The 18,084-nt window shown below is 34.9% G+C and overlaps 1 protein-coding gene across 1 annotated transcript; it reads left to right on the forward strand.

The window, feature by feature from the left end:
- Window positions 1-1,287: 1,287 nt before the first annotated feature.
- LOC107421884 (ABC transporter F family member 4) lies at window positions 1,288-5,949 on the forward strand. Its single transcript, XM_016031234.4, has 2 exons — window positions 1,288-1,447; window positions 3,568-5,949. Exon 2 carries the CDS (start codon window positions 3,576-3,578, stop codon window positions 5,730-5,732), a length of 2,157 nt encoding a protein of 718 aa, XP_015886720.3. The 5' UTR covers window positions 1,288-1,447; window positions 3,568-3,575; the 3' UTR covers window positions 5,733-5,949.
- The last annotated feature ends 12,135 nt before the right edge of the window (window positions 5,950-18,084 follow it).

Here is an 18,084-nt window from a genome sequence, read left to right on the forward strand (position 1 = left end):
TTAATTTTTGTCCATAGATATAAAGATATAAAATTTCTTTATTTTTGTCAAACGTGCCCCACACCCGTATTCAAATTTTGGATATTTATTCTAAATTTTGAGAATTGGCAAATCCGACTCTTAGATGTGTACCCATATTCGATACCTACACACGAGTTCGAGCAACATTAACTCTATTTATGGTTTATTGTACTTGTATTGCATTTAAAAAAAATTGTATTTTAAGTTAATGTGTTGTGGTAATTGTAAGTATATATCAAAGGATAATGCTCATTTTTACTAATTAATTAGCTGTATTTTTATTTCCTAACTAATAAAATTTTCATTACCGTCAAGATTTGCTTAAGATTCCCCCCCCCCCCCCCCTCCCCCCTTCTTCCGCTGAGAAAAGGGGCTTCACTAAGAACCAAAAGGGGCACAGAAAACTTGATTCAAGAGGAGGTATAAGGACTCTACTCTTGAATCTTACAATCCCCCCAAAAAATAAATAAATAAATAGAAGAAGAAGAAGAAGCCGGTATCTGTACTCAAGCATCCACAAATAAAGTACTATAATGTAACTCATTAAACTATAACATTTTTTGTAATTTACCTCTTAAACTTTTGAAAATCTCATATTACTTCCCTGAATTATTGATATTTTGTCACTTTAGTCCAACTCTTTTGTTTTCTTTAATAAATTTGACAAAATTTAAAATGTTATAAATAGCATAGAATAGTTTTTTCAATGAAGTTACATTACTTATGTATATGCTTAATTTCACAAAATTCATTATTGAAAAATGCATTGAAATAAAAATGACAAAACAGGTAAATATATCAGGAGCCATGTAGCACTTAGTTTGCGAGATAAAATGTAAAATGTGTACTAGTTCAGAAAAACAAAGTATGTGTTATATTAACAATTATATTTATATATACATATATATATATATATAATTAAAAAATTAAAAAAAAATAATAATCCTTAAACTCAAGATCTAAACGAGCTTGGGCCGCGCTTATTGGGTAGAGGGCTACGTGGCTTTAAAGATATGGCTAGAACTTTGGGCCCAAGTTTAAACCATCTATCTAATAAATTTAATATTTTTTTTTTCGAAGAAATAAATTTTTAAGAAAATAAACAAAAGAAATATTATTAAAAATCGTAAAAAAAAAATGTATAAGTACATAAAATTTAATTATAAAATAAGATATGAATCTAAATATATCTAATTATAAATTTTGTGGGTAAAAATAAAATAAAATTACATTAGTAATAAAAGTAATAGTAATAGCCAAAAATCACAGGCTTATTAAAACCGTAAAAAGACCCATTAAAATCCAAACCCACTTTTTATCAAACCCACCAGCAAATGCACACAGAAAGAGCGAGCAGCGCAGCCAAGCTAAAGCCACCGACCTGCCGCTGATCTCTCCGGCAGCCCAAACCCAAAATCTTAGTCAGGTCAGTTTGTTCTTCCAAGTTCTCTCAAATCCTTGTCTAGGGTTTGGTTTTTACTTTGTTTTTTTCCCCAATAGGTTTTCAATTATCAAGTGGGTATTTGAATTTGCTAGGTTCAAACCCTCTATATTTTGATTTGTTTGATTGCTCTGTATTGGAATCCGTTATTAATGGAATTCGTTAGATTGAAATTCAATTGCTGGTCTTTGTGGATATTTGATAGGAAAGGAGAAACAAAAAAAAAATGATCTTTGATGTTGTTGTCGCCCATGGATACTTGTATTTATTTTGGGAAACTTTCGGAATTTAGGGTTCTAGTGATTAAGTTGATTTCAGAATTTTTTTATTTTTTTATTTTTTTATTTTATCAAGAATCAAGTGGTTTTTCCCCTTTTTTTCTTCATTTGTTCTGTGCGTGATTTGAACTTCTTGTTTGGGTTTGTTTTAGTTTTGCTCTTCCCAGTTGTTGAGCTATAAAATGTGTATGTGAATTTGGATACTTTTTAAGTTTAACCACTATTGAATTTGTTTTGGTCATATTGGAATTTAAATTTGAAAGGAAAATAGAAAGAGATTAAGGATTTCGATACAAGTTGAATTCCTGCTTGCTATGTTCGTGGTTGGACGGATTGTTTTTTGAGTTCTTTGTATTGTTGTATTGAATAAGGTTTGAAAAAATTGGTAATTGCGTGGTTGAATTTTTAAGTTGCCATTAACTTAGAGTCCCCTGCTTTAAATTAAAAAAAGAAAAAAAAAGGAAAAAAAGGAAAAAAAAAGAAGAAGAAAAAAAGGGAAAAAGGGAAAAAAAAAAAAAAAAAAGTACTTTAGTTACGACCACAATTGTCGCTTGTTTTGAAAAAGAAAAAGAAAAAAAAAAAAAGTACTTTAGTTACGACTGCAATTGTTGCTTGTTAGAGAGACAAATGAGGTCTAATTTGGATATGATTTGGCCATGAGTGAGACACATTAGTATTGCTTAAAAGAAATGATAGGAATAAGGTATTAAGTGCAATCCAATCCATTTTAGGATGAGTTTATAGTGTACTAGTGAACACTGAGTGGATGAAGAGGGACTTTTGATGGCTATGTTTTCATATTGTTCATCTGCTACATTGATATGATACTGTTCAAACTTGCATGAATTAATTTTTTAATCTCGTTAGGTAGTGCTGCGGTTCTTTTTTGTTTGTTTGTTGCTAATTATTCATTTTATATATGGAGGCGTTGGTTGATTTAAAATCCTTCTTTGTTTTGCTCACAATTATTCATTTCATATATTGGCGTTGATTTTTTCATTTGATTGATTGATCTCAGAATTTAATATTTTTAATCTTGTAAAGTCAGGGTCTGTTATGATAATTAATGAATTTTTTTTTTTTGGCTGCTAATTATATCCATTTTATATGGTGGCATTGGTTGTGCTGGGTTTTTAAGTCCCTTTTTCTTAGTCTTTCAGCCTTCTGTTTTGCTTAATTGTGATTCTGAGCTTTACTAAACTTTAGTTGAAATTGGAAACAAACATGGTGAAATCTATGCTTTGGAGAATTTGGGTGGGAAAGTATTACTAGTTTGGTTGTAACTATCAGTTACCTCAATAGGTTTAATGATGTAGATCTGGAGATTTAACCCATAAGCATGATGTCCCAGACTTATTATCCATTTTGAATGTGGAAAATTTGGTGAATGATGGAGAAGTTAATTTATGTGATTGGATGGAGCTGTGATGTGCACAAACAACAATTTAATGTCTTCTATATTTTATTATCACCATGCATTTTCATTTGAGTTTTATACCAATATTACGTGTTGGAATATATTATTGTATACTTGATCATATACAATATTATGTTAATTTTATTTGGTCTCATCATGCTCAAAATAAATCCCATATTCTTTTATGTGTAGCGTGTAAACTAGTCGATTTTTTTGTTTCTCATAATCAGATTAAAAGCTTCATGTCTACTTGGTTGAATACCTCAATTTTTCCTTGTAATCTTTTTGTATGCCGAATCCCTTCCAAAAGAACCTTGCTTTGATTATATTTCAGTTCCTTAAGTATGCAGATTCATATGTTGCAAATTTGTAATCTCAAGCTTCTCACATCTTGTTCTCTATTATATTAGTCATTGCCATGGGGAAGAAGAAGACAGAAGAATCTGGTGCAGCAGTAAAAGCTAAGACCAACAGTTCTAAAGATGTGAAGAAAGAGAAAATTTCTGTGTCTGCCATGTTAGCGAGCATGGACCAAAAACCCGAAAAGCCCAAGAAAGGAACTTCCTCAACTGCTAAGGCAAAATCAGCTCCAAAAATTTCATCATACACTGAAGGTATTGATCTTCCTCCCTCTGATGATGAAGAAGAGTATGTCTCAGGAGATGAACAATCGAATCAGCACAAAAGAGCTGACTTCAAGCCACTAGATGTATCCATAACTGGCAAAGAGTTAAAAAAGCGTGAGAAGAAGGTTATTGAAGCTGCCCGTGCCATCGAGCAGGCAAAGGAGGAGGCTCTTAAGGATGACCATGATGCTTTCACTGTTGTAATTGGAAGTCGGGCATCAGTTCTTGATGGGGAAGGTGAAGCTGATGCTAATGTAAAAGACATAACAATTGAAAATTTCTCTGTGGCAGCACGAGGTAAAGAACTTCTAAAAAATACGTCAGTTAAAATATCTCATGGGAAGAGGTATGGTTTGGTCGGACCAAATGGAATGGGCAAGTCTACCCTTTTAAAGCTTCTTGCTTGGAGGAAGATTCCAGTACCAAAAAACATTGATGTGCTATTGGTTGAACAGGAGGTAATTGGTGATGATAACACTGCACTTGAAGCAGTTGTTTCAGCTAATGAAGAACTTGTCAAACTCCGGCAAGAGGTCGCATCTCTTCAGAACTCTATTTCTGCTACAGGGGGTGAGGAAAATGATGATGGTTATGATGATGATAATGTGGGAGAAAAGCTTGCTGAACTATACGAGAAATTGCAGATAGTTGGGTCAGATTCTGCTGAAGCACAGGCCTCAAAGATTCTTGCTGGTCTGGGATTCACAAAGGATATGCAAGGTCGGGCTACTCGGTCATTTAGTGGTGGCTGGAGGATGAGAATTTCATTAGCTAGGGCACTTTTTGTGCAGCCAACTCTTTTGTTGCTTGATGAGCCCACAAACCATCTCGACCTGAGGGCTGTTCTCTGGTTGGAAGAGTACCTGTGCAGGTGGAAGAAAACTTTGGTGGTTGTTTCACACGATCGTGATTTCCTCAACACAGTCTGCAATGAGATTATTCATCTTCATGACCTGAAACTCCACTTTTACCGTGGAAATTTTGATGATTTTGAAACTGGGTATGAGCAGCGTCGCAAAGAGGCAAACAAGAAGTTTGAAACTTTTGACAAGCAGATGAAAGCTGCCAAAAGGAGTGGGGACCGAGTTCAGCAGGATAAGGTCAAGGATCGAGCAAAATTTGTGGCAGCTAAAGAAGCATCGAAGAAGAAGGGCAAGGGCAAAGTGGAAGAGGATGACACTCCCATTGAGGCTCCTAAGAAGTGGAGGGATTACAGTGTGGAGTTCCACTTTCCAGAACCTACTGAGCTTACACCTCCACTCTTGCAACTTATTGAAGTTAGCTTCAGTTATCCAAACCGTGAGGATTTCAGGTTGTCAAATGTTGACGTGGGTATTGATATGGGGACTCGAGTTGCGATTGTTGGGCCTAATGGAGCTGGAAAATCTACCCTGCTCAACCTTCTTGCAGGTGATTTGGTTCCTTCAGAGGGTGAAGTGCGGAGGAGTCAGAAGTTGAGGATTGGTAGGTACTCCCAGCATTTTGTGGATCTCTTGACAATGGATGAAACACCGGTTCAGTATCTTCTTCGGCTCCATCCCGACCAAGAAGGATTTAGTAAGCAAGAAGCTGTCCGTGCAAAGCTTGGAAAGTTTGGACTCCCCAGCCACAATCATCTTACCCCCATTGTGAAATTATCCGGAGGGCAAAAAGCTCGAGTTGTATTCACATCAATATCCATGTCAAGGCCCCACATTTTACTATTGGATGAACCCACCAATCATTTAGATATGCAGAGCATTGATGCACTTGCTGATGCACTTGATGAATTCACTGGTGGAGTTGTTCTTGTCAGTCATGACTCAAGGTTGATATCACGTGTGTGTGATGATGAAGAGAGAAGTGAAATTTGGGTTGTTGAAGATGGTACTGTGAAGAAATTCGACGGGACTTTTGAGGATTACAAGGAGGAGCTACAGAAAGAAATTAAAGCTGAGGTTGATGAGTGAGGTCATACAATTGTGATTCAATTCATTGTTTTGGCCCATTTACACATGAATATTTTGCAGGCATTTGCTTTCTTGGTTATGGTTAATAAACATGTACGCATCATAGAGATGCAAATTTTTATTATATATGATGAGTGTATAATTATTCGGGTTGTGGAAATAGTGAACTTAGATGCAATTGCTGTTATAAAAAAAATTTCTCAACTGGTTAAAAGCAGTGCGGTCTGAATTTACGTTTTTCTATGGTATAGTGCCTGCCGCTGTGTTTGTATGCTTAATGCTGTTTGCTGTTGACTAAAAGAAATGTATATTTGCTACCGACCACTACAAGAAACCTGATTTTTGGTTACAACGCAAAATTGGTTGACCAAAAGGTCATTTAGCCGCCAATAGATACACTGCGACTAAAATCTGAAAAATATCTTTTATCATGTGTAATACTTTTTTGGCATTTTAAATAGCTTTCTATATTTCACCAAAAAAACAGCTTCTTTGTAATTTGGTTTTCATAAATATATTTCGTTTCTCTCTCCTTGTGCCTAAGTTCTCACACTCTCCAATGGCCCCTAAGTTCTCACACTGTCAATGGCTGATCATTCTTTGATCGTCCGACTGAGCCTGCACCGGAATCGAATCAACACCGGAGTACATCCTGTCCTATGTCATCATCGCTGACCATCCCAGTCTTCTATCGTTGCCGGCCATCTCATCTCTGGTTGTCTATCATCCTTGGAACACATTCGATCGTTTGGTGCTCAGTCCAAAGCAGAGCTTCCATGGTGCCTTTACCTTTCATCATCTCGCACTGGTTTATTTGTTTGTTTGGATCAAATTCCTTTTTATCATTGAATTTTATTTCAACTTTGGTACAATTTCTATGGGGCTCGAGTCACTTCGTTTTTTCAGGTTTTTGTTTGCTTTTGAATTATGAATCCTGATGAAATATTTCTTTTTATATAGTATGCATGATTTGATTATGGCATTATTGAATATTAACTGTAAAAAGTGTGCATGATTACTATTCATAACTTGAATATTGATTTGTAGACTTCTAGAGGCCGATTAATGATTTTATTTCCAAAAAAAAGTAAAAGGTGATAATCAAGAATTGAATATTTAGTAGAAAATCTGTTAAATTAGAACGTTTTATTTATTCCATATATATGTCAGCAAACCTGAGTGATGGAATTGGAATCTTCTCTGTGTAATTTATTTATTTTTATTTTTTTTAGAGCCATAACATCCTTGTAAAATGGTGAATGGATTTAATAGTTTTGTTATCTAAATTACAATGATGGTTTTTACTTATGGTTTGACAACTGGTAGGAAGACAGAGACTACTCGTGTATGTGCCAATTTTGAAGATCCTTTATACGTTATATTTAACAACTTGTCGTACTAAGTGTATTCATATTTATATATATATATATATATACATATATTATTATTATAAACAATATAAACTGAATATTTTTCATGGAATTTGGCACTTCATCAAGCTTCTTTTTAATCTGAATCTTCTTTTAACATTAAGCTTCTTATGGAACTTCTTCTCTTAAGTGATCCGCTTCAAAGTCATGGAGGTTGTCATCGTGGTAGCTGCAATGGTGAGTTGGGGTTCATCTATTTCAGCTTCTTGCTAGTTTTATCAGAGACAGAGAAGAGTTTTTGTGGATGCCGAAAGTTAATGTGCAGTAATTTGGTTTTATTAAACTAAGTTAGCATGGGTTTGTCTGAGCAAACTTAACTAGAATTAATCATTTTTTAATGTATGTTTGACATTTTGCCACCTGCAAGGCCATGATTTTAGATCTAGAATATCTAAACAAGGCCTTTTGACATGGCTGGGTAAAGATCTGTGTCTAAAAGCAAGAAATTAGTTTTTGAATAAAATATAGAGTGAATGGAATAGCTCTCTTTTTTTTCTCTTGCCTCCATTGTAGACATACCATCGACTATAGATAGAAAAAAATATGTGTGGAAATATACATGTGATTGCTGATATATAATTATTGTGTATTTATTTATTCATTTATTTTGGCATTTGAGTTGTGGAATTATATTTTTGCTTCCATTTACAGGTGATTAGCTGTACAAATTAACCAAAAATGTATCATGGAGTACAAAGCTTAGATGTGGTGGGTGATCTCAAAATTCATGGAATTCTTAATTGCTTTTGGGAGTTCTGATTCTTGGGATTGAGTGAAGTCATCTTCCTCTTGGAATTACATTGGTCTTGCTCTTGGAGTCCAAAATTGAGTGAAGCCATTGCGCTGACTACAAAACTCATCAAGAAAGTTCCCAAACTTAACTGGAATTTTGATTTTTTTATTGAGCTTTTGACTCTAACCAAAACCGATCGAAATTGACCGATTAATACTCAGTCAGCCTCAATTGGTTTTTCATAGCCCAAAAAAAAAAGGTTGTCGGAAAATTAACCAACCGACCGACCAAATTTGTTCACCAACCAAAACTGATCGATGAACAGCCCTAGTTTAAATCTTTCTTCTCATTGTTAATTTTTTAATTCTATACCTTTGCTTTCTTAACTGTACTTTATAGTGTTGTTTGACCATTCCATTTCCTTCACACTTGGTGTTTTTGATATATGCTTAAGAATGAAGGTCCATTTTGATGGCAGACGAGAAGGTGTTTCTGTTGGATTTATGGCCAATCATGTTTGGTTGAATTTCGATGAAATCTAATGTAAAACCTTGGATTCATTTGAAGTATGCAATTTTCTTTTGTTTTTTAGGGGAGATTTTGAATTGTCATTTGATAAAGAGAAATAAAAAGAAAGAGAATATAAAGGGAAAAATATGATAAGAAGGATGATACCCTCTTCTTGTTGAATGAATGTCTATTTATAGGAATACAATATAATACCCTACCAATATACTTTATAAAAGGTCAATAGTATTTTTACTATTCAAAGATTAGTATTTTTTTACTATTAAAAAATAGTTCCTTTATGGATAGTGTTGTGTGGGGATATGGGGGGAATATTTCTTTTTATTTTTGTATACAAGTTTTCTTGATCCTAGATTTCTATCAATAAAAATCTAATCCTCTAGCCGATTGATGATCTTATCCTCTGGTATGGAGTCGAAGGTTTTCAAAATCTTATGCTTCAGTCATAAGATTTTTTTTATGAACAGATTAATAAATATTTTAACCTAATCTCTTTCATAGAAAATGATAATCACTTATCTTTCTTTGGAAAAATTAAAAGAATATGCTTATTTGAAAAATCTAAACAAACTTTGCCTTGACATTTATTCATTTCAATACAAGAAAGAATTCATAATCACGGAAAAATTATTAAGAATATATTAGTTGAATAGGTAACTAATATAAATAATACTATAATACTACTGATAATCTTCAATCAAAACTCCATGTTTCATGAACCATGAACCCTAGAGTTTAATATCTATTGAATGGAAAATTATTAATTTAATAATTTTTTAAAGTTTAGCTTTTGACCAACTTAAAAACTTTCTCCAAATGATAACATCATGTTGTAAAAAACCACAAAAGAATAAAATATTTGACATTTTCAATCGCTAACACCATTAGATGGAGATATAGAGAAAAATTCTTTAGAACTTATCGCTATGCTTGTTGACTGAAACAACAAAAAAAGAAATGTTGGAGGAACAACATTCGGATAATTTGATTTTGGCACAAGGTGTTCATTCACAAGAATACTGGATCAACAGTGCAAAACATTTAATTGAAACAATAAGGAATTTTAAATAAAATTATTTATTTAAAATCACTGATGATAGAAGAATTTCCTTAACATATCTATTAGTAAATATTTTCTTTCCAATAAACAAAAATGAAAGCAAAGTCTATTGAAAAAAAATAGCATATCAATTAAGCACTTTGGATGTTCTAAAAGACTTAGCAATAGAGATGGAAGAAAAAATTCATCTCAAGCTAACGCCAGATCAGCAATCTTTAGCATTATCCTTTGACTCCATGGTAGAGGACAACATTATCAACCAAATGTAGGGCTAGATTTTTACCGATAGAAATTTAAGGCCCAGAAAGCTTACCGACAAGAATAAAAAGAAAGATTCCATCTGTATCCTCTACAACATTATCCAAAAAGGAACTATTCATATATAGTAGAAATACTATTCACCTTTTGTAAAGTAAGTTGGTGAGATATTATCTTAGACCTGGCAATTTGGATCATGACACGGCGACACGACTCGAAAACGACACGAAATAAATGGGTTTGGGTTTATTATAAATGGGTTCGGGTCATAATCGGGTCAACCCGTTTAACACGATTATTAATCGTGTCATTTTCGAGTTGACCTGTTTAACTCGAAATTGACCCGTTACGACCCATTTATTAAACGTGTCAGTTTCAACCCGACACGATTATATACCTATTACAACCCATTTAAATTTAATTTTAAATTAATATTTTATCACTAATATAATATTTAATAACTAAAAAATATTATAAATTAAAAATTTTATAAAAATAATTTTCTATTACTAATTTTTTAAAAACAAAAAATACATCTTTAATAAAACAAAAACATAAAAATAAAAATAAAATAAAAAAAAATTTCGGTTGATAGGTTAATTTTCGGGTTAACGGGTTAATAGGTTAGTTTTCGGGTTAATAGGTCAATTTCAGGTTAACGGGTTAATAGGTCAACACGACCCATTAAAATAATCGTGTTAAACGGGTCGTGTCGTGTTGACCTGTTTATAAACAGGTCGGGTTAGTGTTTTAGGTACCTGACACTATTAATAAATGGGTCGTGTTCGGGTTAGGCATTGTTGACACGATTATTAAACGGGTTGACACGAACACGACCCACCAACCCGAATTGCCAGGTATATATTATCTTGTATTCCTATAAACAGACCTTCATTCAATATGAAGGAAGGCATCATCCCTTTTTGGATAGTTATTATTATCTCTAAAAACCTCTCTTATAATCACCAAAAAAAAAAAAAAACTTATGTTATTCTAATGTGTGTTATATGATATACAAGATTGAAATTAAGCATCTATTTATAATGCTCTCTAGAGTTAAAACCCCAATGGGTTGGGCTTTAGGAGAAAAGGGCTAAACCCCCACAATTCTCCCCCTCCAACCGTATTTCAAAACTTGATGGTCACCCACCATCTAAACCAACTATGTTTCTATACAGCTTCAACTTCTCTAGCATGATAACATTTGTAAACATATCTACTGGATTCTCTTTTGTGTGTGTGTCTTTACCAATTTGGGCAATTGATGCTCTATCACGTCGCGTATCCAATGATAGCGAATATTAATATGCTTTGTTCGGAAATGATACATTGAATTCCTGCTCAAATCCATAGCGTTCTGGTTGTCACAATGTATTTTATAGTCGTTCTGCTTAATGTCCAGCTCATGAAGTAAAAGCTTTAATCATAACATCTCCTTACTGGCTTCTGCTGCGGTAATGTACTCTGCTTCTGTCGTAGATAAAGCTACACACTTTTGTAATCTTGACTGTCATGACACAGCTCCTCCTGCGAAAGTGTAAAGATAACCTGAAGTAGATTTCCTACTATCAAGATCTCCAGCCATATATGCATAGCCTTTTAGAACTGGATCACCTCCTCCGTAATACAAGCATACTTTTGATGTACCCTTAATATACCTAAGAATTCACCTGACTACCTCCCAGTGTTCCTTCCTAGGATTTGAAAGAGATCTGCTCATGGTACCAACTACATGAGCAATGTATGGTTTAGTATATACCATTACATACATTAGACTTCCCACCGCTAAAGAATAAAGCTCTGAAGCCATCTCCTCTATCTCTATTTTAGATGAAGGGCACGATCTCTTAATCAAGTTGAAATGGTTAGCTAATGGAATGCAGACTGGTTTGGCCTTCTCCATGCCAAATCTCTTTATCACTCTTTCGACATACTTCTCCTAAGATAGCCATAACTTATGATTCTTCCTATCTTGAGCTATTTGCATTCCTAAAATCTATTGAGTTGGTCCCAAATCCTTCATATCAAATGACTTGGAAAGTTCCTTCTTCAACTAACTAATGTTCATTGCATCTTGTCCAACGGTCAACATGTCGTCGACATACAGCAAAAGTGCAATGAATTTTCCATCTGAAAATTTTTGAATATAAACACACCGGTCTACATCGGTCTTCTTATATCCTTAACTCATCATAAAAGGGTCGAACTTCTTGTATCATTGCCTAGGTGCTTGCTTGAAGCTATACAAACTCTTCTTCAGCTTGGAAACAAGGTTCTCTTTCTCTGAAACCTAAAAACCTTATGGCTGCTCCATATAAATCTCTTCATGTAGATCACCATGAAGGAATGTTGTTTTCACATCCATCTGCTCAAGCTCTAAGTCTAAACAGGCTACTAAACCAAGAATAATACGTATCAAAGTCATCTTCACCACTGGTGAGAAAATCTCATCAAAGTCAATTCTTTTCTTCTGAAGGAAACCTTTGACAACCAATTGGGCTTTGTGCTTAACCACATGTCTATTGTTGTCTTTCTTAAGCTTGAACACCCATTTATTCTTCAGTGCCTTCTTTTTTTTTGGAAGCTCAACCAACTCATAAGTATGGTTCTTCCGCAAAAAGTTCATTTCATCTTGCATTGCATGCAGCTATTTTTCTTTGTCTTGATGAGAATTAGCTTCTTAGAAATTCTCTGGCTTTCCCTCTTCAGTAAGCAAAATATATTGAGATTCTGGATATCTTCTTGATGGAATATGGCCTCGTTTAGATCTTTGAAGAGGTATACCATCATTTGATTGCTGTGATGGTCCTATAGCTTCTGGTGTTTGAGTCTTTTCCTACTCAACATCCTCTTCTCTCTCCTATTCTACTTCTGATAGTTCTCTATACACCTCGTCATCATCTGTGGTGGGTTGTGCTAGTGCTAAATCAGGAACAAAATCATAGTCACTGGTACTAGAAGACTTCATTGACTTCTCAATGTCTTCTATATTATAGTTTTCATGTAATACTACATCCTTACTTCTGATAATCTTCTTTGCTTTTGGATCCCATAATCTGTATCTGAATTCTTCATCTCCATATCCGATAAAGATGCATGGAGTAGTCCTTGTATCAAGCTTCTGTCTAAGCTCCTTGGATACATATGCAAAGACTAAACACAAATACTCTTAAATGAGAGTATGAGGGATTCTTACCAGACCACACTTTCTCTGAAATTTCAAATTTTAATGGTACTGATGGTGATCTGCTAATCAAATAGCAGGTGGCACGAATAGCTTCTCTCCAGAATGACTTTGTTAGCTTAGCCATACCGATCATACTTCTAACCTTCTCCATAATCATCTGGTTCGTTCCCTCGGCTACACGATTATGTTGTGGGGTGCGAGAGACCGTCTTCTCATGCCAAATGCCCTGTCCTCTACAGTAGGCATCAAACTCTCTAAAAGTATATTCACCTCCATTATCTGAGCGAATACACTTCAGCTTCTTTCATGTCTCATGCTCTACCATAGCATGGAACTCTTTGAAGTGATCTAAAACTTGATCCTTCATCTTCAGGCAATAAACCTACAATTTCTTAGAAGCATCATCAATAAAAGTCAGAAAATATTTGTTACCACCTAGAGATTCCTCCTCCAAAGTCCACAAAGGTCAAAACGACTATGATCTTCTCGTTGAAGAGGACTTAAATGAGACTCTGTGTTGCTTACCATACAAGCAATGATTACAAGTATCTAGCACAGCATCCTTGAAAATAGTGATAAACTTCTTTTTCGTCAGGGTAGACCAACCTTTTTCACTCAAATGGCCGAGTCTCTGGTGCCACAAATTTTGAAATACCTCTCCTTCTATAATATTGACACTATCTGTACAAATTTTCACATGAGTCTTGTAAAGTGATCTATAAATATGTCCTTGAGTGACAACCATAGCACCTTTTGTCATTTTCCATATGTCGTTGTAAAAGTGGTTACCAAAACCTTCATTGTCAAAGCCTATTCCTACAAGCAGATTAAGCCGAAGGTCTGGAACATGTCGGACATCCTTCAAAGTAATATGTCCAATGTTGGTCTTTATCTGAATATCACCAATTCCAATGATCTTAGCGAAGCTATTATTTTCTATCTTCACTGTGTCAAAGTCTCCTGCTCTATATGTTTTGAAAAACTCTATGTGTGGAGTAACGTGGTAGGATGCTACAGTATCAATTACCCATTCTACTTTTTGACTTGAAGTGTGAAGGCATGATTCTTCATGTGTGGAACAATATGCCACTTCTCGTTTGACAGTGACCAAAGTTTCACCATCCTTCTTTGGCTTATTGCTTTTCTGTCCCTCCTCTTGTAACATCTTCTTGTAGTACTTCTTCAAGTGACCTTCTAAGCCACAATAATGACACTTATATATTGGCCTTTTTCCATCTGTGGATCTGTCTTTCCCTCTGTCATGACTATCTTCTTGCTGTCTCCCCCGCTTCTCTATGACAAGGGTATGTGATTGATCATTGTCAATGTCCTTTCTCCTGACCTCCTCATTGAATAGGACATCCATCACCATAGCCAAGGTAAGTTTGCCGTTAGGGGCCGAATTGCTGATAGAGACTACTAGTGTCTCCCAGCTGTTTAGAAAAGAGCTAAGGAGTAAAAATGTCTACTCCTCATCCCATAATTGTAACTCCACCATAGATAATTCATTTACCAAGTTTTGAAACATACTGGTGTGCTCAGCTACAGAAGTTCCATTCTTCAACTTCAAATTCACCAAACGTCTCATCAACGAGGCCTTATTCTAAGTTGTCTTGGTACATGTCCTCCAACTTCTTCCAGAAGGTGTATGCGTCTGTTTTCTATGCAATGTGATGGCAGACACTGTGGTCGATCCATTGTCAGATTTAACCGATCGTTTTCCTGTTCATCTTCTTCCATTCTGCTTCTCTAGTGGGATCGAGATTCCTTCCTTTGGCATCTAAAGGGTCAAATAAGTCCTTGCAATTTAGAAAATCTTTCATCCAAAGTTTCCAAAGTACATAGTTGGTGGCAGTAAGCTTTATCATAGCCCCCGAATATGACTCGTACATTGACATCTTGCTGTACAATAAATTTATAAAAAAAAATAGGAGCTGAATTCAGAAAAATAAAGTCCACCAATGCGTCCGAAATGGTAAAAAAACGTTGGATTTGACTCTTCTTGGGTCAAAATTTGAATATCTAAAACTTGATGTCAAAGTGCAATTTCTAAAAGTCATGGGTCAAATTGCAAATATCAAAATTTCTAGGAAAATCTGCAAATACTAAAAATATAGGGGTATTTCTGACATGGTGGATGATGTGGCGGATCGGATGACATGGCAGGATGACGGTGTCACGGCTCATCTCAGCTCGGCTCGGCTTGGCTTGGGGCTTGACTCTGCTTGAAGGCATGGCTCGGCTCGACTAGGCCTGTTGGCACGTGGATGACACGTGTGCATTGACTGACACATGAAAAACCTACATAAAAAAATTTGACCGGTGCATGGAGGTGCGTGCAGTGGGCAAATGGAGGTCCGATTGGCTCGCTCTCTTCGTCTTGGAGAGATCTACCTCCTGATATGCTCAAATCTTTTGTTTGAGCTTTTGGACAGTGGACCCTATTTCTAAATCTTGGCTCTAATACCATTTGTTGTGATCATTTGATCACGAAAAATACACAAAACCAACACAAAAACAAAGAGAGACAAAAAACAAGGAAATTGAGAAGAAAAAGATGTTATCTCTAATGTGTGTTATGATATACAAGACTGAAATTAAGCATCTATTTATAATGCTCTCTAGGGTTGAAACCCTAATAGGCCGGGTTTTAGGAAAAAAAGGCTGGACCCCTACAAGAAGCACATAGAATAATGTTGCCAGAGTTGCTTGTTTAATGGCTACCAAATTACAATTATCTTTGCAGCTTTTTGGCAAGTTTTTAGTCAGAAAAAGTGTGTATCTCGAACTGCCAATCTTAGGTGTGGATCAGTAACAATTATCAAATCATAATGAACTGCAAAAGGTCCTATATTCCATGAATGTTCATTTTTTTAATGTTTTTTTTCCCCCCCTGATTTTTTATTTTCTTGCTTGCAGAAGTTCCGAGCTGCTTGTGATAATCAAGTTCATGGGGATACTTTAAGTGAGCCATTATCTAGACTTGATAAAATAGATCATACTAGTAAAAATAAGATTAATATTAGTTTTTGTTGTGTTAAATTGATTTGCATGTTTACTGAATTCTTGAGCTATTTATCTAAGTATGAAAAAATGTATATGTTTTTGGAGCATGGTTTGAAATTGGTTTTTGTGGATGTTTAGGTTCCTAAGTATTTTCTTCTGATTTCATAGTACGGCACCTTATAAAAATCAGAGTTCGTAAAGTTCTTTCTAGTTATAATGTTCCATCTTTATTATTTAAAATGTGCAGGATGATAGGTCTTTAAAGGAGTCAACAGGTCTTTCTGAGAGCATGGTAGTTGTTTGGCTTCACTTTACTTGTGACATTCAGCCTTTACATGAAAGGCAAATTTATTCCTTTTTTTTCTTCTTTTTTTTTTTTTTTTAAATCTAGAATCTTGTATTGTTATATTTACCACCATAGTTAAAGTGTGTAGAACATAAGAATGAATTTACTGGGCTGAAGTATTACTTGTTAGACAATGGTTAATGCTACAATGGAGTTTCTCCAGCTGAAGGATTCTATACAAGGAAGAGTTACAGATGATGGAAGTCACCTAGAGCCTTAAGTGCTTGATGGGGATATGCACTTGTTGAAGAAAGGACATAGCTTCTTAGACTCTGTTTTTTGTACATGCAGGTTGAGGAATATAAGGGTACATACAACTACAAGGTTAGACTAATTGAATTGTAATTCCTTATCTCTTCAAAAAGGCACTTTATGGATCATATACATTTGTCTGAGAGTTTGAATTGTAACTCAGCGTCATGTACTTTAGGCAGTTGACCACATCATTAATTCTGCTGGACAGTCAAATTATATGTCTGCTGGCCAACTATCCGTGCCTATTGTCTTCAGACAACAAAATGGGGCTCCTGGTGTTTTTTTTTTTTTTTTTTTTTGTGCCTCATTTAAAGATGTATTAATTTACATTTAGGATACAAAATATAATGTCATCTGTTCATTTTCTTAGTTATGGAGAATTGAAATATTTTCTTTTACTTGAGCAATTGCAATTTGTTATTTTGATGTATTAGACTGCCAATTTGATTCAAATATTAATAAAATTTGTTTTAAATTGATTGCAATTGTTTGGTCATATAGATTTTATGGGTTATTATGATAAATTAATAAATTTTAAAAAAGCAATTAGCAGTTATGCAAATATTTCGGTCGCGACCTTCGTTTGTGACTAAAAGCACATTTGGCAACGGTCTACGGTTGTGACTTGTATACTTTTGGTCACAATTAATATTTTAATTAATATTTCTATTGAAGTTCTGATTTTTGGTCGTGAAGGTACTCTGTAAATAGGGATGTCAACGTGGCGGGGCGGGGCGGGGCCGATTTTTAAAATCCCGTCCCCGTCTCCGTGGGAAATTTTACATTCCATCCCCGCGATTTTCCCCGTTTCTTTAGGTGCGGGGCGAGATCGGGGATTTTGCAGGGTGGGGACGGGGCGGGACGGTTTTCCCCATTTTGTTTTTTAATTGATATTTTTTTAAAAAAATTTATATAAAAAAATTATTTTATGATTAAAATATAAAGAAAATGACTACAATACAATAAAAATATAATAAAATACATCAAGGAACAAATTTACAATTATAATAAAATACATATTTAGAAAAATAAATTAAAAAAAAGAAGAAAATGATTTTACATAAATAAAATTTTATAAAAATAATAATAAATAAATATATATATATATATCGGGGCGGGTTCAGGGCGGGGTTATTATTCCCCGTCCCCGGCCCGTCCCCGACTCGGTTTTTAGGTATTTGCCCTGAGCCCTCCCCTCATCCCCGAATTTTCGGGGAAAAACCGCCCCGTTAGGGGCAGTGCACAGCGGTTTCGGGGATGGGCGGGCCAAATTGACATCCCTATCTGTAAAAACGCATTTGGTCACAAACATCTAAAGTTTCGTGACTAATGCTTTTAGTTACTAGGCTTTTTCATTTTTAATCACAGCTTTCATTAGGACTAAAAGTACCCTTTTTCCGTAGTGGATTGTAGTAGTTGTGGTTTAGTAGTGTGGTCTAATACTTTCTGGTGGATTATAAGGTCTCCCTTGCTTGCCAATATTGTAAAGATCTTTCCTGCTTTATTATTTTTTATTTTACAAAAAATAAACAAATACTATTCTATTGCC

The sequence above is a fragment of the Ziziphus jujuba genome, chromosome 3, assembly GCF_031755915.1.
Source record: "Ziziphus jujuba cultivar Dongzao chromosome 3, ASM3175591v1".
Taxonomy (NCBI): domain Eukaryota; kingdom Viridiplantae; phylum Streptophyta; class Magnoliopsida; order Rosales; family Rhamnaceae; genus Ziziphus; species Ziziphus jujuba.

What these genes read in the sequence shown, in the direction of transcription:
- LOC107421884 (XM_016031234.4), top strand. Translation starts at nt 3,576, where the DNA reads ATGGGGAAGAAGAAGACAGAAGAATCTGGTGCAGCAGTAAAAGCTAAG.